This window comes from Malaclemys terrapin, chromosome 3 (assembly GCF_027887155.1).
Source record: "Malaclemys terrapin pileata isolate rMalTer1 chromosome 3, rMalTer1.hap1, whole genome shotgun sequence".
NCBI lineage: Eukaryota > Metazoa > Chordata > Testudines > Emydidae > Malaclemys > Malaclemys terrapin.
The window spans coordinates 15,273,605-15,296,606 of record NC_071507.1 but is presented as its reverse complement, the minus strand read 5'-3'; the positions used below and the strand labels follow the sequence as shown (position 1 = coordinate 15,296,606).

At 41.7% G+C, this 23,002-nt stretch overlaps 1 protein-coding gene across 3 annotated transcripts in view; it reads left to right on the top strand.

Moving 5' to 3' along the window:
- Positions 1-23,002, top strand: part of WDPCP (WD repeat containing planar cell polarity effector) — a 246,576-nt gene that overhangs the window by 163,475 nt on the left and 60,099 nt on the right. For all 3 annotated transcript variants that reach the window (XM_054022335.1, XM_054022337.1, XM_054022338.1), the window contains exons 13-14: positions 2,534-2,597; positions 19,107-19,209. In XM_054022335.1, the coding sequence (XP_053878310.1) occupies positions 2,534-2,597; positions 19,107-19,209 (167 nt within the window). The remainder of the gene's footprint in view (positions 1-2,533; positions 2,598-19,106; positions 19,210-23,002) is intronic.

The window sequence follows — 23,002 nt, the reverse complement described above, 5'->3', positions numbered from 1 at the left end:
GCTTTAAAGAGCTGGGTAGAACAATGCTTTGGCCCAGGCTAGAAACATAAGAATTGCCATACAGGATCAGACCAGTGGTCCATCTAGTGAGACGATTTCACCCATCAAAGGAAAGAAGGGCTGCGTTCTTCCCTGTGCACTTTCACTAACTTAGAAAAAGCCCCAGCACTGCCCACTAACTTTCCTGATCTAACCAGGCCTGTGAAAACCCAACAGAATATTGGCAGACCACTAATAGATTGTCTTACAAAATCCACTGAGCCCTCACAAAACACAACTTTTGAACCCTCTTAACTAACAAATCACAGTCAGTTTTCACCAGACCATCATCTGTGACCTCCTGCTGCCAAATTTCAACTTTCTGTCATCTACAAGTGACGCAGTACTGTTGTTATTTTTAAAAAAGCAAAAAAGGCACGAATGTTTTTCATAAATGGGGAAGAAAACTATTATTTTCCATTGTCTTCATTCTCAAAAATAGCAGAATTGCTTTGGCTCAAACTTTCAAAGAAAATCTGTTCTCTGAGTGAGAATAAACCTGTCAAATTTTGGCCAGAAAGGTAAAAGAGTAAAAAAAGTTATAAGCAACTAAATATTACCTCTTAAAATGGAAACACTTGTGCATCCTTAACTAGGGTCACACTGTGCTTATAGTAACTGAGATGTTTTATTTTATTTTACTTTTTGTTATTCTGCAAATCAAAAAATAATCTTTTTAAAATACGCTATTTCATTTCATACAGATTTTTTAGACTGTTTACAAGAATAATACTTTACCAGAAAACATATACACTATAAAAAAATCAAAATCTCTCATTATTCAGCTGAACTGTTATATGGTGAAACATGCAGACAGCATAATAGATTAGTAAACCTTTTTCCATATCAAGACTTTCTTTTCCATACTGTCCTCCCTAGTTGGAGCCTCACCTTCCATTTAACAAGCGCAGAGTGGTTTTGATCCTCTGTACTGAGAATTCTTCTAGATTCCCTGATATAATACGTGATCTCTCATTAGATGAGCATGATCTAGGGCAGCAGTTGTCGAAGTGTGGTCTGTGGTGTGGGAAGGGTACACAAAGTACTTGATGGTATCCTACAGATGGCTGGCTCTCCTTGGTTTCAGCTGCTTCTATAGATGTCCACTTTTTGTATTAAAAACATACATCAACGCTCTCTTGATATTTCTTTCTCGTGTAAGCATTTGCTGTAGTTGCGGCAGGATGGTGCATGTTTGTGAATGAGAAAGGAAGTGGTCCATGGGATTGCACTTGGGAGGCGCTATTGTCCAGAAGACAATCTCTCTATTAAAATGTTCACGTTCGGAAACAGTTTGGGAACACTTGGTCTAGTGATCTCAATATAGGAGTGGGAACCAAAAGTGAAATTATGATCCCAGTGCTGACACAGATTCCTTCTGTAGGCAGGCAGCTCATGCGGTGTAAAAGGGGGATAAGGGCTAAGATTCTGCCTTCTAAATCCACGCTCAAATGGGACTGGGACCCTTTGCTTGTGGATCTCCACTCTCCTCCCATGCAGAATTGAGGCTCAGTTACCTCTGTGACCCTGTTCTCCTCTTCACCAGACCCTGCAGAGAACGCTCAGCAGGTCTGGAGATCTGTGCTAGAAAGGGGGCCATTCTGGGTAGGGAGAAGAGTCTGTGGGACTGGGGGGTGTTCTATTGCCTCTCTTCCCTTTCCAGCCCTGTGGAGCTTTCCCAGACAAGATAGCACTGCCTCTAGGGCAGCGGTGGGCAACCCACGGCCCATGGGCCGCACATGGCCTGTCAGGGTAATCTGCTGGTGGGCCGCGAGACCGTTTACGGCCGTCCGCAGCTCCCATTGGCAGGGAACGGCCCACCACTGCTCTAGGGGGTACCTTGAGTCTGTCACAGTGAGGTAGCATGACTCCAATGGAACTGCATCGTCAGGGAGCTGGGCTGTACAGAGGTTGCCGAAGTTCAGAGCCGGTGCAATACATGTCCCTTCCATATGGCTCCCTGGAGTCCTGACAATTTTGGGGTGGGTCCATTAGTCTTTTATTGGGGGGGATCCTCACAGATTTCTCCCCCAGCTCTTTCTCTCACAGGTTTTACCATGGGAGGGGGTGATTGGGGCCAATAATATTTACCTAATTAACCCCCTGGACTGTTATAAGGATTAATTTGTTATGTCCTGATCCTGTATGATGCTAAACACCCTCAATTTCCATTGACAGTAACTAGATCAAAGCATGCTGATTGCTAAAATGTTTAGAAGATGAAAGTGCTCAGTAGCGTTGCTGTCATCATATTTTCATAGTTCTGTGATCTCCAGGCTATCTCACAAATGATTTCACCAGTCACCTGGGGCCTCCCTTTTGGGGTTCATAATAAATGCAATATATGTTTTAGATGAGAACTGAAGCAGAGGCAGCACACCTCATAGATTTTTACCAGCTGTCAGTTCATCTGCACATTAACACAGAGTACACTGGATCTCTCAAACTGGTGTTCTCCTCCTCAGCAAATGATACATTTCCCCTTTTCTTGCAGGTATCAGAGATTTGAAAAGGCATTTCTGCTCGCTGTTGACATAGGTGCTCGTGACCTGTTTATGGTGAGTCATTCCTGCAGATCGCTTTGTGATTGCTGTTCCTGAGATGAGTTAGTTGTCAGCTTTTGTGCACATTAAAAAGGATCAGTGTCATTTGCAGTATTAGACACATACTGGAGAAGGCTTTATTCTACTTGGCTTGCCCCTTGCCATCATGAAACTGGTCAATAGCAATCTAGTAGCTTTTGAGTTGCTGACATTTTCCTCGCCAGGGCCTCAAGACTGTTTTATGTTTTTCAGGAATTAATATATACATTCTTGAACTTTCCTCCTCCTCCTCCTCCTGTGTCAGATGTGGGTGCATGTCATCTTTCACTCTAATAAGCTTAAATGTTTCTAATCCATTCCTTTAAGAAGTACAGCTGCCGAGGCCAGGACACAAGAGCAGACCGTATCCTGGGGATACTGAATGCTCTCTGTGTGTCTCTTAGGTTTCTGTGGAAAGTGACAAATTATGAACGCTCCTCCAGGTACTTTTAAAACAACAAAGCTGCAACGTCAACCCAAGCGGTTTTCCATTTCGTGCGCTCTTTGGCCCTCCCATTTAATTAGCTACAAAAGTAAAATTAACCGTTTTTTAAAAGGTCCTATGTGCAAGGTCTGCAGGAGGCTCTTGTTTTATACGATCTTGCACCACAATGTCACAGTGAGGTCAGATGGACAAAGCCAGGAGTTCTTTCCCCGGCTCTCAGCATGCTGCTGCTATGCAGCTGATGTAGTTGTTTTCAAAGAACAATAGGGAAAGGGCTTGTTTTTAAAAAAAAAAAAGCCCTTTGAAAGTCTCATTTGCTTGACTCTTTTGCATAATGAAGACATTCTGTTGTTTAAATTAAGCTTTGGCACTAGATGTTAATATTATTTATCCCATTAAGTCACTTGCCCTGCTAGTTTGATCTTGATATTTAAATTGTATGTTAAATGATACAATTAAATCCTTCTTTTATGGGTTATAAAACGTCCTGTCTAATTATATAAAGAGTTCTATGAATCTTTTGATGCTTTTTGCCACAGCTCTAATCATGTGGCTTGTTCCATCTAATTAGAAAGATGTGTATACTATGATAAACTTTTCTAAGTATGCATCAAAAGAATGAGATGGGAATATCATACTTTTAGGGAAATCATTACATATTTTTATATTTATTTATATCCCCTCCAAACATTGTTTTTTTTTTTCCGTTTCATCTCATCTTTCTCCTCTCTCTCTTTCTCGCTCTCTCAATAATATAATCTTTTCTGCACAAGACTTTGATGTAGCAGTGTTGAGATCTGTAACCATGGAGAGGCTTGGGAAATGATTCTGCTCTCACTTTCACCAATTTAACGCCACTGGGATCGATTCTTGCTGTGCCTGAGCAGATATTGTTTGCTGGGGTGGGGGGGGAGAGGGATGAGAGGGAGCCAATCATGAGTTCCTGACTCTCAACCACCTGGCATGGTGTACACTAAATCAGCAGGGGGGCAGCTGTAATTTAAGGCATAAGGTCCCAAACACCAAAAATTGCTCCATCATATCCCTTCTACTCCTCTGATACCGCCCCCCCTCCCCAACATGTCCCCTTCCTCCATGGACCAGAAGGGGGAGTTCCATCCCAGGAAGAAGTCGCCCGGTTTGTGCTGGTGGAGATTCCCCTTACACAGGGGATATTCTCCAACACAAATCTCTGGACACCTTAAATTTGCTTTACACTGAGTCAGCGTATGTGGCACAAAGTGAACTAGGCCACTGGAGAATCCAGTCCATTGACTTCAGTGGAGTGACACCCATGTAAGGCCTTGTCTGGACTAGCTGAAAGGGTGTTTTATTTGCCCATTGGTTACATTGGTTGTCAGTGTTATTAACTTGAAGCTGTGATTTCCAAACTCACCGAGAAGTATCTCTGTCTAGCCTTGCGGTTTGGGGTTTGTCTCCCCTGGAGTTTTACCCACCAGTGTAACTATACCAATGTGGGTGCTATGGTGCAATCCCCTAATCTAGAGCATGGGTGTAACATGGCTTGTACCAATGTAGTTACCCAGGCTTAACAGTAGCTTCACCAGTGTAGACAAGGTCTTGTCTCAGCCCGCTGAGTCCTGTCGTTATATTCAGCTACAGCATTATGGTTACTGATTATTGTAGTAGCTCCCAGAAATGATGCTATACTTGAAAAAACAGTCAGTTGAAGTATTTGGGGGTATATTTTCAATTTGGTACGTGGCGTGTCCACCACTAAATTCTTATTAACTCTAGAGGTGATTGGGTCCACAGTGGGACTTCTAATCCAAACCAACTCATATTCCCCACCAGGGTGGACTCTAGGCAATCTGGCATTCTAGGCACACCCCCAAGGAGTCACCCCATAGCCCCATCCCTGAACCAAAGCCCTTGATTCTGACATCACTGTGTGACTCCAAAGGCCAGAGTAATCTGTATCCCTGTAGTGTCTGTGCCTTATTCCAGCCCTGTTCTCCACCCTTATATTTCAAGGGGAACAAGTGAGGCTTTATCGGAATTGCTGGTTCAGAACTTGTTTATGTAGTTTTGGTTCAAGATTGCATTGTAAAACTGGAAAGGGCCCATTTCCCAGACTAGTTTGAATTTAGCCCCAAGATACTGTAGATTTCAACAACACAGCTGATGGCTCACCATTCAGGATTGCAGATATCTCACAAGGGCTGCTAATTTAGCAATATGTCTGCCACTCCGGGCTGAAATCTTATGAAGAGAGCTTGTGAAACTTTGGTAATATTAAACCTGACCCTAGATCTGGTGCAGTTTTGACCTGGAACTCTATCCTAAATTTGATCCATGTCCAAGATCATCTCCTTAGCTCATCTCTAATTAACATTAAAAGGAGTTACTCTTCTAAAAGTCTACTCTATGAAGCTGATGGTTTGTTCTTTTCTCTGCTACTTTTTGCCCAGAGAAGAAGCAACGACAGCCACAAGTTTTTGTCAGGCAGCTTGAGGTTCACAAGTGAAGTTATACTTGAGGTGCATCCATGAGAAACCAGATCCTTTTTGGCCCTTAATAGAGATTGCTGCCTTTCATTATTTTTTAAATGAAAATGACTAAAATGTGATTGCTTCATAGGCACAGTGACTCTTTATGATATGATGTTATATACCAAATGAAATAACAATCTCAGAGTAATTGTCATGGTTCTACTATGCAGGCTTCAAAACAAGTTCCCACTGTCTTCTTGGAGCTGGTTCCAACATCCTGTTTAACTGCTGACTTACTAAAGGATGTTGTATGTAAACACACACTTGCATTTCCATAGGACTAGCTTGTAGCATGGCACAGTTTCATAAGTTTCATACCAGACCTGAAAAGCAAACTTAACTATGCAGTCACTAACATATGCTTCCATGATGTGTCTTTACTGTAACCTATACCAATTGCATCATGTGACGTTTTCCAGGGAATGACACAAATCTGCACAATGGTATCCCTGAGTGCTCAGTTTTGTATTTGTATCTCTAATTTAGTCTACAGATGTGTAAAGTTTCATATCATCAGACGCCAGCTTCCTGTCGATAGCAATTCTGAGATGACTTTAAACCAAAAGTTATTCCAACTAAGATCAATATTAAATTAAGATAATTTTTTGCCTCTTTTTTGTGCCTGTTTCAGATCATTCATACAAACTAGGTCCCTTTTTGGTGTTAATTCTGCCCACTTAACATCAAACCTAGCCCCTTTTCAGGTGAAGGATGCTCTGTCAACACAAACACTGACGACATGTAGACCTCTAGCTATTTTAGAGACTGGGAGAATAGCAGAAAGCCTATTCTGAACCTTTTTACAATTATTGAGAGCTGTAGTGGTGGTGTTCTCGTCCCATACTTGCCCTGGGGAAGCAGTAGACACAATTCAATAGCAGCAGAAGATATTACAATGGAGGGCTTAACTTTGCATTTCCCTCCTTTTGTTGGTCTCAATTAGACCCTCAGGGCAAATTTCTGCCCTGGCTTACACAGGAAAACAGTGGCAATTTTAACCATGTCTATGAAAGCAGAATTGGGCCCATGTTATTATTTGAGTATATTTGTAATGTGCTTTTTGTTACATTTGTGCATTAATGGCTCTGGTATCTCTTCCCCTTCCAAAACTATCCACTGGCTCCCTCTCCCCTTCCACATCAAGTTGACACTCTGCTCTCATCTTTTCTTTTTCTCTGTCTCACTCCCTTTACTCCAGCAATACCCTCCCCCATAACTGCTCTTTTGGGGCCTGATTCTGATCTCACAGCTGTTTCACATGAGTGGAATGCTTTACATTTCAGTTACTCCATCCTGGCTTCAGAATCAATCCTTTTATAATGTGCCCTTGCCTTCCCTGCAGTTTCTAGTGCCTAATATGCTTTCCCTAACCCTGTGCAGGAAGCAGGATCCACCCTCTCTCTTTCAAATCCCCCATCAAAATACACCTCCCCAGTAAGCCTGTCATTGCTTATTCACCACTCAGTGAAGTGAAAATGCTCATTTATAAAAAACGAACAAGCAATACTTACATTTAGGTAACAGTCACATGGCTGAAATTTTAAACATACAACATTTGGGAAATTCAAAGCCACGTATACCTCAGAAATTATTGTTTATTTGCATGGGGGTAACACGTGGAGGCATCAGTCCCATTGTGCTAGGCACACAACATATATAACAAAGAGATGGTCTCTACCCTGAACCGTTTACAATCTAAGTATATACTTTTAAATTTAGATCTTAATGCATACGTTATGGTACACCCTTTTCTTAAGCCTTTATAACAAACTATCTTGGAATTGTGAGATAGGATGAGAAAATTCAGTCCAAAATCTATTTGTTTTCATAAAATTAAAAGTATCTGAAGACGGGGATTCATACTGAAAGTTTCTTCTCAGCTATCACTATAGCATCACTAACATGATGCTATAATAATACACATTCAGACACTGCTATATTCCTCTGCAACACTCCTAGCACCACGTCACATACAAATCCATCAATTATATAAACTCCCACAAAGTTCAATTAAAAAAAAAAAAGTAAAATAGAAGAGGACATAATATATCATGAATAACAGTTACATTTATTGGACGATGACTGATCCAATCTATGACAGAAAAGATCAAGCGATATAAGGGTTGTTAGCTTTAAATCCTTTTGTAGTGTGTTCCAGCTCTCCGCTGCTGAAAATTCAAAAGGCCATCCACTGTACCAAAGGTAGCAGAAACCCGAGCAAAAGGCACGTTAATAAAAGTGTCAGACCTTGGGTGAGACACTGATGAGGAAAGTGTAAGTAATTTCTGAAGAAATGTTGGAATTTTGCCCAGAAATATCCTATAGACATATGCGCAACAGTGTTTCAGATGACTTCTGCTCACTGAGGGCTAGCTCTGCATAAGTTGCAAAGATGAGCATAAAAAGCAGCTCCTGGAACTAATCAAATTGTTAAATGGTAAAAGCCAGCCATTTCGACATACTCTTGATAGCCAGCAGGAAAATCTATTTTCCTGCTTGTTTCTGATAGGTAATGTGATATTTGACGTGATAATCTCTTGGTTGATTATGTGAAAAAAATCTGTTACAATCATGTTAAGAATTTTATTACATCGTTTTGTTTTCATTCGTTGATGTACATAGTAAGGGAATCTGGGTTTTGGTTTCTCTTTTTTCCTCATTTCATGTTTTGTAATTTCCTAATAAAATCCCATTTGGTAGGTTAATTTGAATATGAGGTGAAAGCCCGTGCTGTCATATGGGCATAATTCGGAAAACATAAGGTGAAAATGGCTGAGAAGTCTAAAAAGTAGATGTTAACAGACCGTGAATCTCAGTGATGATTGAACCAGGTGATGTTCTAAACAAAAAGAGCTCTCAGCTTACTTCTAGCATTTCCCATGCTACACACGGACCCAACACACATTCTAGGTGTCAAAATGACAGACAGAGAGAGAGAGACAATTCTGGACTCCTGTTATATAGAGTGACTGCACACATTTGGGCGGAAATTGGTGGTTTAATTAGTATGACAAGTTATATAAAAGGGTATTTTAAAATAACTTACAATAGGGTTTTTTAAACTGTCATATTTATTTTTTGCTTCCAACATTAAAGCACTCTGCATAACCACACGAAAAAAGGCCACTTACCAGGCTGCTGTTCTATCTATGTGAGGTGCTGATAGGGTCCCCATTACCGTACTATCTGAGTGCCTTCACACAGGACCAAGAAGAAAATCCAAGAACATGAACAGGGAGCAATACAGGCTGTAATTTACAGTAAACAAAGTGCAAATTTCTGTTTGTTGAAAGTACATTTAAAGGAACGTTGTCATTTTCTGTAGTTGTTTTCCCACCGACTTTATTATTTAAAAAAAAATTACAATCAGTGCTGCTTTCAGTTTAAACTAAAAACCAGAATCCCTAAACATAATTGATATAAACGTTATTATGTACGTGGACAGAATCTGGCTACATATTCAAATATTTGTAAGCTCAGACTTGTTCCAGAGCCATCTGATTTTCAGCTATCTCAAGTAAGCTGACAGTATAAACTTTTAACTTTTTAATCTAGATAAAAATCATAATTTTTTTGACTCAGGCCCCTCTCGCCTGACAACCACGGCAGACCTACACACAGAGGATGTACAGTGTTCGCTGCAAGCTCTTAACTGATTACTTTGCCCCAGGGCACTTGCACATTCTTGTTATATCACACCTTTGTTTGTGCTCAGAAACTGGTCCAAGCACATCCATACTTTTGGGATTCTGAAAGGCATCACCCTTTCATTCTGGGGACTCACTATTCTTCATCCCAAACCTTATCCTTTCCCCACTTGATCTTTGGATGCTCGCAATCTGTCTTATTATTGTATAGTTCTCAGAAGTGTGAGATGCACTTACATGATAACCTACAAAGACGTATTCCCTGCCCTAATTGCATACATTTGCTCACATTCTAAATTTTAGATGTGACAAAATGAGTGAGGGAACAAACAGTAGAGAGGAGACATGGGAAAGAAGGACTAGGGTTAAAGCAATACAGTCGTGTAGGTGGTACCCAGTTTAGGGATATACACCTCTTGGTGGTTCTCTTATACACAGAGTGCAGATGTGACTGAATGTTATTGACTTAATTTTTGTGGACACCTGAGAAGAAGTGTATTCTCAGGAGGCGTATAACAATGAGAGTGAGCGGCATTCTAGATCACAGTTGGGAGGATAGTCCATGTACTGGTTGCAGCATGAAAAAGGCATGGAGATGCGTGTGGAAGAATCAGACTTACTGGAGTATCGAGACTCACATCACTGGCATGAATGTAATAGGTGACCAGATAGCAAGTGTGAAAAATCGAGACAGAGGTGGGGGAGTAATAGGCGCCTATATAAGACAAAGCCCCGAATATCGGGACCATCCCTATAAAATCAGGACATCCGGTCACTCTAAATAAGAGATTAGTTCGGATCAGCAAGAAGGAGCAAAGTAATGTAGATAAGTGAATGTGAGAAGTTTATATTTGATGTAATAGAGGAGAAGCTAGTGAAGTGATTCAAGAAGTGGAGTGATATAATCAGAATGACAGGCGAGAAATCTTTGTGGCCATATTTTGGATATACTTGTATGGGGCAATGTTGAGAGTCAGGAAGACTAGAGACGAGATTCTGCAGTAATCAAGGCAAGCGATGATTGAGACATGGCTGAGAGTTTTAGCTATTTAGACACAGAGGATTGGGTGAGTCTTGAAGCTCTCATAGAGGAAGAAACTGGACATCTGGACACAGTCTTGATGTGAGAGGAGAATAAAAGGGAGAAGACAAAAATGACCTTCAGATTCTGAGCCCAGGTGACAGAGAAGATTGTAGTGTTATCACTACATGGGGGAAGGAAGAAGAGGAGAGGATTTGGACAGAAAATCCTATTTTCTCTGGGTAATATCATCATTTGATCCAGGAACCCATTGACTGAGAGTCTGAAAAATTGTTATAATTAAATATATACATATATAAATATAAATAATATATAAATATATGTATGTATAGAATTAGGGATTGTAGGGTTTGGTTTCTATTTTTACTCATTTTAGTGTTTGGTTTTGGATATTTTAGTGTCTTGTAAATTCCTTTAAAACAAAACTGGTTTTACGGGTTTATGAATCTCAGCTGCATACATCTGGGCAGAAATTGGTGGTTTCATTATCAATAAAAATCACACAAACATTGTTTTGTTTTTTTAAATAATCATACATTTTAAGCAGTCTCATTTTATTGTTTACATCTTAAGTTTCAACACTGTAACCACCTAAACAAAATCTGCTCCTCATGTGGCTACATGAGCTGGAATGAAATTGCAGAGAGCATGAACAGGAAGTAAATACTGATTGTAAGTTTACAAGATGAAATTTCTGTTGAAAATCCCTTTAAGGGAATCTTGCCATATTTGGTTTATTTTTAATAAAATTGCTCTCCACCTTATATTATTTAAAATGAATTCTTGAAAATCTACAGTCATTGTTATATTCAGTTTATATTGAAAACCAGAACCCCTAAACTTAATATATGGGGAAATTTTAAAGGCACAAAGGACAATTAGGCTCCCAACTCCCAAATTTCCCCCGTAATCTGTAGATGTCAGAGTAGATCCTAGCCATACATGCAAATGACTCATCCCAGAGCCATCTAATTTATAGCTGTTATCTTGAGTAAGCTGACAGTATCAACTTTTAGAGAGACAAGTGGAATGAGGTAATATCTTTTATTGGACCAACTTCTGTTGGTGAGAGAGACAAGCTTTTGAGCCTACACAAAGCTCTTCTTCAGGTCTTTAAACTTTTAAATCTTGATAAACATCATAACTTTTGTGACTCAGGCCCCTCTACACAGAGGAAGTACAGTGTTTGCAGCAAGTTTCTAACTAATTACTTTGCCCCAAGACACTTGCCACATTCTTGTTAAATCACACCTGTGTTTGTGCTCAGAAGATGATCCAAAAACATCCAGACTTTAGGATTCTGAAAGTCCGCACCCCTTCATTCTGAGGAACTTTAGTTCCTCCTCCTTGACCCTTCACCCTTCACTAGTGTTTTTTCTGATGCTCCTGGCTCTTCCACTCATGTACTTTAATTTCAATATTACTGTTGGTGCCATTAGACGTGGGGGAGACAAATGAGTATTTGACAAGCCATCTTTTCAAGCAGTCATTCGTCTTTCCCTATATGCTTTAAGGTTGACAAGCTAATGCAGAGCAAGCCAAAGGGTCACAAGCATGGTAAGGGATGACAAAGGGAGAAGATCTGTGAAACTGATGGTAACATACAGAGAAAGAGAGAGATTTTAATGAAAAATTAGTTAGGTGACATTTTGTTCCTTAAATCTTATTTATTTTTTTACAGAATTAGGGGGGAAATGTTTTTGGAATATGGCTGTTGTCTTTCCCCCTCTTTTTCCTTTCTGTCAGTCTCATATTTCTTTTCATCTCTCTATCTTCTGCTCCTCTTCCGGAACTAGGAGTACTTGTGGCACCTTAGAGACTAACAAATTTATTTGAGCATAAGCTTTCGTGGGCTAAAGCATGCATGCATCTGATGAAGTGGGCTTTAGCCTACGAAAGCTTATGCTCAAATAAATGTGTTAGTCTCTAAGGTGACTCAAGTACTCCTAGTTCTTTTTGCTGATACAAACTAACACGGCTACCACTCTGAAACCTGTCTTCCAGAACTGTTACCCTTCAGCTTGTGCCATTAGGGTTTTTGTCCACTAAATTAAGGTGTCAGAAAATCCAGATGTAGAAGGCAACAGGGGGTCCTGTGGCACCTTTAAGACTAACAGAAGTATTGGAGAATAAGCTTTCGTGGGTGAATGCCCACTTCATCAGATAACACTTGCGTCTGATGAAGTGGGCATTCACCCACAAAAGCTTATGCTCCAATACTTCTGTTAGTCTTAAAGGTGCCACAGGACCCTCTGTTGCTTTTTACAGATTCAGACTAACACGGCTACCCCTCTGACAGATGTAGAAGGATATTCTCACCAGAAGCTCTCTGAGTCTGGGAGATAGCCATGGCTTTTTTACTTGGAGACACTGTCTCAAGGAAAGATTCCATTCCCTTTACATTCCTGCATGCAGTTAGAGTGCAGAATAAAATATCTCTTTGGATTTTTATCTTTACGATAAAAGATAATGAGAAGGTGTTTTGCTTTTGCCACATGTGAAATAAGTGTTCTCTGAGTAGCTTCTGTATATTCCCGCTCATGAGTTGTGCCAGTGAGTGCAGTTCTGATGATAGGACCTTAACTAGTAGTGCCCATTGGAGTGCTCACAGCTCCCCTCCTGGGCCACCCCTCACTGTTCCTGAATATTCTATGGGCAAGGCTATGAAAGGGGACTCGGCCCTCCGGCCACTCAGTTCCTTCCAGCCACCATCAGCGATGGACTTGGAACCTCTCTGGACCTTCAATCCAAATTGTGTTTAAATAAAAGTGCATTATGAAACTTTTTGCTTAGGTTTTAGATGGTTAAGATTGCACACGGTTAGCATTTACACTTTCAGATGGGTGGTTTTTACCACTTTTAAGTTAACTTTGGCATCCTTTTGAAGATTCCTGTATGGCAGATCCCCCCTTCCAAGGCACCTTTTGGTTCTCTGACCAAGCTGCTGTCACTAATACTATCCTTGCAGGACCATTGCTTTCACCTCTACCTTCTGCACTGGATCCAAGATTGGAAACACTCCTGCAAATGGAATTAGAGGTTCTTCCTCTTTCCTCAAGCCATCCACAATTTAAACAAAAGCAGGGATGTGCCCAGAAATAAAAATTTGATGGTGTTCTGTGCCCCCATCATGGCCCGGGGCTCAAGGAGTTCACTCTCCCCCGTGGTCCCAGGGCCAGAGAAGTTCGCTCTCCCCTCATGGCCATGGGGCCGGAGAAGCAGTCAGCTCCCTCTGTGGCCCGAGGAGCTCACTCGCACTGCCATGACCCCAGGGCTGGAGGAGTTCTGTGCCCCAGCCAATTATTGGGGAGCATTGCCCTCCTTGTGCACACCCCTGAACAAGAGACATTCAAAATCCCAACCATTTCTACTTTGTGGCTAGGATTATGAGCCAGATCCAGTGGGTGAGTATTAGTCCAACTGGCATATGCATCCATAGCCAACGTGGCCCCTTTGGCCAACTCCTTCAGACCTGGATCCATATCATATATTTTATTCTGAGCAAATGCAACCCCCTTTGGGACCTCAGGGTTTAATTCCTAAGTATCTAAAGCTACCAGATTGATCTGTGAAACCCAGAAAAGTAACACAGTCTCCTACTGTGATTGCTGATGCAATATCAGAAGAAGAACATGACACAAGGGATGTAGGATGCAGATCCTGACGCTGACAACCAGACATCTCCCGATCAGAACATCTGAGTGTCTTCTGCATAATCTCGGTCTGCGGGTGCAATTACATGTCAGGATGGCATCCACACTGAAGTTACCAACATCTGCCATAGAAGAAACTTCACACCCAGTGTTTGACATCTTTGGCTCTCATTCCTCCATCAGATTTTTTCTGCTTTTATTGGATGGGCTTTTACACCCAACTAAGCTCATCTCATCTAATCCAGTCACTTTCCAGGCAACAAGCAGATAAATTCCCCAAGAGTGTTTTCATACCCATCCTGCCCCATACTTCCTGGTAGTAGAGGCAGCTATCTAAAGGTCAGAAAGGGGGTTGATCCATTCTAGTCCGTCAGAGAAAGATGGGGAAAAAAGTTTTCTCTTCCTCCACTTTAGGTTTAAGGGCAGCAAACTATCGAGCTGTCATGGCTCACTTCCAATATCACCTTTGGGAAAAATTATTAATATCCTCCAAATTCCTTCCTGACAAGCGGAGGAAGTTTGGCAAATGTGATCATAATGGAAACTCAGCAAATGGAAAAATATGTCTTCAAGGTGATCTTTGACTCCTCAGATTCTGTGGTCAGAGGTGCTTTGTCTGCTACTTTAATGAGAAGGTTTGCCTGTGTGACAGTGCTCACTTAGGTAATTGTGTAACTGAGAATCACAGGCTTAATTGGGATCAATTAGCCTGTAATGTGGGGATTGTTGACACTTGTGGGCAATGATAAGGCTAATGAGTTAATTAGCTCAGCCAGGGGAAGTTATACAATTGGCAGGAATGGGAAGTAAAGAGGGGAGCTCAGAGAGTGAGCTGGGTGTGGCTGAGATAGCTGGGTGGAAGGATCCTCCTGCTAGGTTCTGCAGTGCCTGGAATCTGAGATTAAAGGGACACATGGCAGAAAGGAACAGACTGTGAGTATGTTGTGAATAAGAGACCATGCAAACGGGCCAGGCAGCATGGCACACTGGGTAGCAAAGGGAGCACCTTGTGACAGCTTGTCTTTAATTGTCAGGACTGCCACCAGAAACCAAAGCAAAAGTTGAGGATCTCCGTTTTGAAGGCGAGGGTCTTTTCAGTATCAGGACCAAAGAGAACTAGAAAGAATGAAAGAGACTAGATATACTGCCGGGTCTCTGGGCATTTCTTAGCAACCAGGAAGAAAACCAGGGATGTCCCTCTCCAGATGTCAAAGGCAACAGTACCCTTCCTTCTCTTCTTTTATACCTGATGTAGAGGAGACACTATTATCTGAAGTATCCAAGGAGATCCACAGCACTCTTCTCAACAAAGAAGTAATTTTAAATCAAGACAAGAGGCAAACAACCTTCTGTAATGTCTTTAGGACCAAGCCCCAGGTCCCACATTTGACAGTTTAAATTAGAATAATCCACAGTTGGTATCCAATATAGCTTGAGATTCTTTCCAATCCCCTACTCCCCTCCTTGTTCAGGGACCCCTCTCACAAGAGTCTGTTGAGATCAGAGGTTCTGGCTCTTCTCAAAATAGAAGTGGTGGAGGAGGTCCAAATGGAATTCAGAAGGAAAGGGTTCTATTCAAGATACTTCTTGGTTCCCAAAAAAGGTGGTGGTCTCTGATCAATCATGGATCTAAGGAAACTAAATATCTTCATTAAGAAATTCCATGACAAATACCTCAGCTTTACAGTAGGAAACAACCATTATCAATACAAAGTCCTTCTGTTTGGCCTGTCTGCCACCCTCAGGATATTCAAACTGCCTGTCAGTGGTAACCGCTTACTTGCGAAGGAAAGGGATACATGCTTATCTTTACTTGGATAATTGCTTAATAAAAAAACATAATCAGAAAATCATCTTTGCAAAGCCATTTTCTCATATTGTATCCTTTTTGAAAATCCGAGGTTCCTGATAAATCAAAAAAATCTGATCTGGAATGGACTAAATCAATACCTATCATCAGCTAACAGAGCTCTTCTTCCTCAAGAAAGATTTGAAACCATCCAAGTTGCTACACACAGTCTACAAACTCAATCATCTCAGCAAGTAATATTCTACCTCTGATTAATTAATAACCTATGTCATTCCATATGCTCATCTAAAGATGAGAACCCTTCAACACTGGCTGTTCGCCAACTACAGACAGAGCATAAATGGCATGTATCAGAAACTAATCATTCTGACAAAGGTGCTGCTATCGTTACAGTGGTGAACTCAACCATAAAATGTGTTCCAGGATGTACAGTACAGCCCTCCAGCACCATCAGTGACTGTCACTATGGATACATCCAATGTAGGATGGGAGCTCATTGCCACACCTTCAATGCAAGAAGTCATTGACTCCCAAGACAAGATTCCACAAAAACCTTCTAGAATTCATTGGGTGTTAAAGGCTTTTCTACTTCCTGTTCAACACAAGATTGTTCAAGTGGTCACAGACAGTCCCACAGCAGTTTATTATATAAACAAGCAGGGAGGAGCCCACTCTCCCTAGCTCTGCAGGGAAGTGCTATTATGCGAATGGTGCATTACTCATAGTGTATTTCTGATAGCACTATATATGCAGGAAAGAACAATGACCTAGTAGATCAACCCAGTAGGGTCAACGTGGATACACAAGAGTGGTCCCTGAAGACATCAGAAGCACAGGGAATCTGTACAGTGGGAACACCCAGCCATAAACCTATTAGCAACCAAATAAATATGAGGTGTCAGATGTTTGATCTGAGGATGGGGATAGACAATCATTTGATCTCAGATGCATTTCTCCTACTATGGAATCAAGGGTTCTTGGGTACTTTCCCCCACCCCCATGCTGAAGGTCATACACAAGATAAAGCCGGACAAGACCAGTATTATTCTAATCACCTTGGCTTGTGCCAGGCAACAAGGGTTCCCAATCCTGCTCCACCTGTTGACAGGGAACTTCAAGACCCTTCCGGTCTATCTAGATTTATTGACCCACCAGAGCAGTTGAGTCTGTTACCCAGACCCAAACTCTCTCCAGCTGACAGCGTGGACGATAGGTTTCTAACTAACTTCAAGCTTTCATGTTCAGCTGATGTACAAACTATTTTAATTAATTCTAGGAAAGAATCAACTAGAAAATGGAGTGTGTTAAAATGTGTTCTCTATGTGGGCAGTTGAAAATAGCATACCTCCTTCATCAGACCCAGTCCAAATCATGCTTAATCTCAAAATTCCTGTTCTGTCTTTATCCTTGATTAAACGCTGTTTATCAGACGTATTGGTTTTCACACTCTGGTTAACAATAAGTCAGTATTCACACATGAGTCAGTAAAGGAATTTACCTAGCGATCCCCCATGAAGGGGATCCCTCCACTGTGGGATCTTAACTTGGTTCTCACACAATTAATGAAACAACCTTATGAACCTCTGGGAGAATGTTCTTTATTTCATCTTTCAATCTTCCATCTTTTTTGCCCCAAACCTCTTGCCCATAGGGCTGAAGCCATGCTACACATACTACTAGAATGATTTAGAAGTAAACAGAGCTTTGGCTTACTCTTTAGATAGGACAAAGAACTTTAGATGTTCTCCTATTTTCCTGTGCAGAAAATAAAAAAGGGTAACCTATTTCTTGACAATTGTTGTCTAGATGGATTAGACGCTTCATTCAGGAGACATACTTTTTTGGCTTCAATACCTCTTCCCCAGGGAATTAAGTCTCACACTTTACTAGGCTAAGGTGGCATCGTCTGCATATCTCAGACTTACGCCAATTGTAGAAATCTGGAAAACTGCTACTTGGAGGTTCATCCATACTTTTCACAGAGCAGCATGCCTTGGATCTAGCCTCTAGGTCAGATGTTCAATTTGGCAGTGCAGTCCTACAGTTGCATTTTCACTAGAACTCCTCATTTCATCTTCCTTTGAAGGAGTACTGCTAGCCAGTCTAGCCCATGAGTGGGAATGTGCAGAAGCCACTCTGTGGTTACTTACTTGTAACAGAGGTTTTTCAAGATGGACTCTGCATGGTCACACTTCCCACCCATCTTCCCCTCTTCGTTAGAGTCCTAATTACAACACAGACCTGAGGAGGCAGTAGAAGGAGCTGAGGCAGTGTGAGCGCCACTTCCCCTTTTATAGCCTCACCCCTCAAACATTCTGAAACAGTGAGGGTAGGGACAGGAGGGGGCATGTGAGCCCTCCAGTGGGCATGGCTAGCTAAGGTTCCACCATCAGAGCTGCACCAGCTAGCACATCCCATGAGTGTGACGAGGCAGACTTCTCCTCGTAGAACCTCAGTTACAAGGAAGTACTCTTCATTTACTACAGTAAGCAAAACTGTGCCTGGCTGTTGGTGCACATCCATGTCAGAGAGGCATTACCCTCAAAGGTTAGACCATCAAAACAGATCCCTCTTCCCTTAAGGACAGGTGGACACTGACCTCAAATTACAGGAGGCAACGATGGGCCCATGAGTTGGGAATAATATACAGCGCTCTGATCCAGTGTGGCCAACTATATGAGCTTAGCCTACAGTCATCTGCGATTAAACCCATGGTTGTCATAGTGGCCATGAAATCCTGAGTTGACTCAGAAATCTCATCATCTATTTGAATGTTCAAGTCACTGAGCACTGTTAGTCTCTGTACTGTACCTCCAGTATCATTGCAGTGAGAATCACCTCACACAAAGAATTTACTATGCAATAGGACAATCATTACACTGAAACCTATTCCAGCATAGCTTTAGCCCAAAACTCTCATATGGAAATGCTGCATCACAAACATTAGCATTAGATCAGGAGTCATCCTGCGCTTTTGGTTAGATGTAAAGAACATGGCCTCACAAACAAGACAGGCAAACCACCTTCCAGCCAATCCCTCTTCAGTTCATGTCAGGACAGCTACACCAGACTCCTAATGCATCCAGCTAAAGTTTCAGTTATACATGCAAAGTCATCAGCCTGACTTTCATCAGCTCATGGAGGGTCAGTGTTTTATGTATTAACCAGAGACTTTTCTTTCAACAACGTGAGTAGAGTTAATAAATTTGCATAGGGAAAGAATAGTACAAAGAAAATTAAAATATAACAGTTGGTTCATCTGTTCCATTTGTGTTTGCGATCTAAGCAAGAAAAGAGCCTCTTTCTTTCAAATTCTCCTTTGTTACTTGTCTGATTCATTTTAGATTAATCTTTTATTTTGCTTTATTTCTAAAGGACATCCATTACCTTGCAGTAGATAAGGGTGAATTGGCACTAGCTGAAGTGGCAAAGAAAAAAGCTAACGACATTGATGCAGAATCAATAACTACGGGAGTTGGTAAGAATTAATGCTTTTTTTAAAAAGCCCTTTTTGTTTTAATCAATACTTGTTCTGCATCACCACGATGTTATACTTGTAGGGGGTTATTGGTTAATTTGAATTGTTTTCTTGGAAAAGGAGGTGGTGGTCTTTATTTGTGGGGAAGAAGGTAAGCTTATGAAAACAGCATTGCTTTGCCTTTGGGTATAGAAGTGAGAATTGGGTCAATGTGCGGGCTGCAAAGCAAAAGAGAGTAAATCACCACAATTTTATAGAAAATAAGAAAAAGGGTTAATGAATTCCATGCACATTGTAATGAGATCAGGTGCGAAGGGTCCTGATCCTGAAATCCTTATTCACACAAGTAAACTTTATTTATTAAGGACCAGATTGTGGAAACCTTACTCACCTGGCTGAGCATTTACTCCCTCAAGTAGTCCCGGTGAAGACAATGGGATTCACTTTTTGAGGCCTCTGGAAGTACTCAGGTGAGATAAATGCTCTCCAGTCTGAGCAAGGGGGGCTTCACCATCTGGCTCTAAAGTAGGTCTGGTGCAGTCAATGGGACTTGGCATTTGAGTAAGAAATATCTATGTGAGTAAAGATTGCAGGACTGTGCCCATAGTTGGGCCACCAGTAGCTCAGCAAGCTAGGCAAAACAACTTGCACCTCTCTTCCCCCCGCAAAGTAGAAGGCTTGATCATTTCTTGTGTTTTCACTTAATCTCTTTAAAGAGACGTGTAAAGATATGGAGACTGTTCTGTTTCTTTAAATTTGTAGCAGAATTCAGAGGGCGGGGAAGTCCGGAGAAGTTTCTAGGCAAGAGCCCTATGTAAGAGAGAAAGAAAGAGCATAGCAGCCAGTGGTGGGCAATCTGCGGCCCGCCAGGGTAATCCGCTGGCAGGTCGTGAGACAGTTTGTTTACATTGACCATCCGCCGGCATGGCCGCCCGCAGCTCCCAGTGGCCGCGGTTTGCCGTTCCCGGCCGATGGGAACTGCGGGAAGCGGTGCGGGCTGCAGGGACATGCTGACGCCGTTTCCAGCAGCTCCCATTAGCCAGGAATGGCGAACTGCGGCCACTGAGAGCTGCGGGCAGCCATGCCTGCGGACGGTCGATGTAAACAAACTGTCTCACGGCCCGCCAGCATATTACCCTGAGGGCTGCATGTGCCCTGCGGGCCGCAGGTTGCCCATCACTGCAGCTTTATCTGTAATATGTATAATACCATTTTCCTTATTCCAATGCTGTTCTTTGCTGAGTGTCAGAGCAAATCATCTCTTTCTGTGATCCTTTCCTATTGTCACATGATAAGAGAGTAGGATGATCTTGTGGTTAAGACATAGGCTTTGGAGTTAAAAAAGTTGTGTGAACTTGGGCTAGGCAAGTTTTTTGGGGGGCAGACTGTCAAAAATGGAAGATTATAACTGTGAGTTTACATTTGTACATATCTGATTGTGAATGCAAATGCTAATGTACACGCGAAAGTCAAGTATTTTTATGTGCATGTGGCTAGTTCAATGCCTAATGGGCTATGTGTGCTTGTAAAAACCTGATCTGCATGGGCTCCTTGCATATTTGCGTGTATGAGCGAGTCAGGCACACGTGTATATATGCAGCCATACACACTTAATACTACAAGTTTAGCCCTTAATCTTGCTGAGTCTGTTTCATTATGTGTAAAATAGAAATACTAATACTTAGAGATTTTATGAGGTTAAATTAATGCTTTTAAAATGTATTAAGAATCTTGAATGGAAAGCCCTCTCTCTGTAACTGCTAATTATTATTATTTTAAAGTAAACTCCTTCATTGTAAATGATAAAGTCAATCCATCATCTTTAACCATGGTCTTTAAGATGTTGTCATTTTCTGAATAATTAATATCAGGGTGGTTTAAATTTTTTAGTAAATGCAATGCCCCCCTGATAAATTGTAGCGAAGCCTCAGTATATTAACAGTGGATTTGATTCAGTTTCTACTGACATCAATGGGAATCTTGCCATGAGTTCAGGAATTGGATAGGGCTCTAAGTACTTGAAAACGGAGTTAACGGTTTTGTTTTCTTTTGCTTGTAAACATATACTGAACTTTTGCATTATGCCGCTTTAATTTTAAATTTGTGACCCAAGGAAGAATCATTAGCAAAGAAGGTTTTATTAGGCCTGGGCATTGTTTAACCACTCAAAACAAAAGCAAAATCAATGACCACCCTATATGTAAATTACAGTGTCAATGCAACACTAACTCTGAGAAGTGAATCAGGCAAAAGTCAGAAGTGTCAGAGTTATGGTTCAAACAACAATCTTAACTCTGCCTCTTGGAGTGTATGTATTACAACAGAGTCTTTCATTACAGACCATGTATGCAGTAGTACAAAATACTACATGTCCATTTAAGGGTGCATGCATAGAAAAATTAAGTTACCAGCTGCCCCAGTGTATTGTGATTCCCATTTTTGAGAGATGTCAAGCATCAGGGGGTAGCTGTGTTAGTCTGTATCCACAAAAACAACAAGGAGTCCGGTGGCACCTTAAAGACTAAGGGTACGTCTATACTTACCTCCGGGTCCAGCGGTAAGCAATCCATCTTCTGGGATTGATCCCGGAAGTGCTCACCGTCGACACCGGTACTCCTGCTCCACGAGAGGAGTATGCGGAGTCGATGGGGGAGCCTGCCTGCCACATCTGGACCCGTGGTAAGTTCGAACTAAGGTACTTCAACTTCAGCTATGTTATTCACGTAGCTGAAGTTGCGTATCTTAGTTCGAAGTGGGGGGTTAGTGTGAACCAGGCCTAACAGATTTATTTGGCCAGAAGCTTTCATGGGTAAAAAACCTCACTTGAGATGCATCTGAAGAAGTGGGTTTTTTACCTACGAAAGCTTATGCCCAAATAAATCTGTTAGTCTTTAAGGTGCCACCAGACTCCTTGTTATTTTTGAGAGACAGTCTGAGTGTCCAGGCCCCTTTTATTGAAGCCAGGGTTTTATCCAGCTCCCTTATCTGTTTTCCCTTCCCACCTCTTACTTTTCCTCTTCACCATCTTGTGACCCCAGACCTTTCTTCCATCCTGTTTCCCACTCCCTGTTTCTCTCCATGCCATCTGCCTGCTTTCCTCTCTTCTTCTATTCTGTCTCAAGAGCATTTGAGGCTTCCTAGATCAAGCCCTTCACTTGCACTGCAAATTTCAATGAGAAAGCAGCAGTCAAAGCAAACAAACAGTGAGATGTGCAAGTGGTGTATCATAGAGGCAGCTGGGCCCAAGTTCTATGCTAAGGTATGGAAGGGGCTCTGCAAGATGATGGTAAAATCAAGGGATGTCTCATGAAGGCCAGAGGATGAGCTCCCTCCCTAAATATTTGTCCCCCAAACCATTTATGTACCAATCCCTCCCATCCACATTCTGTAATATGTACTCCCTGGCCCCAACTCACCCTCTCATATTCCACTCCCCAGTAACTCAAACAATGTATGACCAAACGCTCTCCCCTGATTGCAGAACTCTTGAGAGTATCACATCCCTTCTTCAGACAACCTCAAGTCACCAAAATCTTCCCAGGAGCTGTGTTGGCACCAAACATGCTTCAATTTAGATTAAAACTTTTTGAGAAAGTTATAAACTGCTGAAGTCATAGAATATCAGGGTTGGAAGGGACCTCAGGAGGTCATCTAGTCCAACCCCCTGCTCAGAGCAGGACTAATCCCCAGACAGATTTTTGCCCCAGATCCCTAAATGGCCCCCTCAAGGATTGAGCTCACAACCCTGGGTTTAGCAGGCCGATGCTCAACTTTAATGTATAGTAGTGGCACT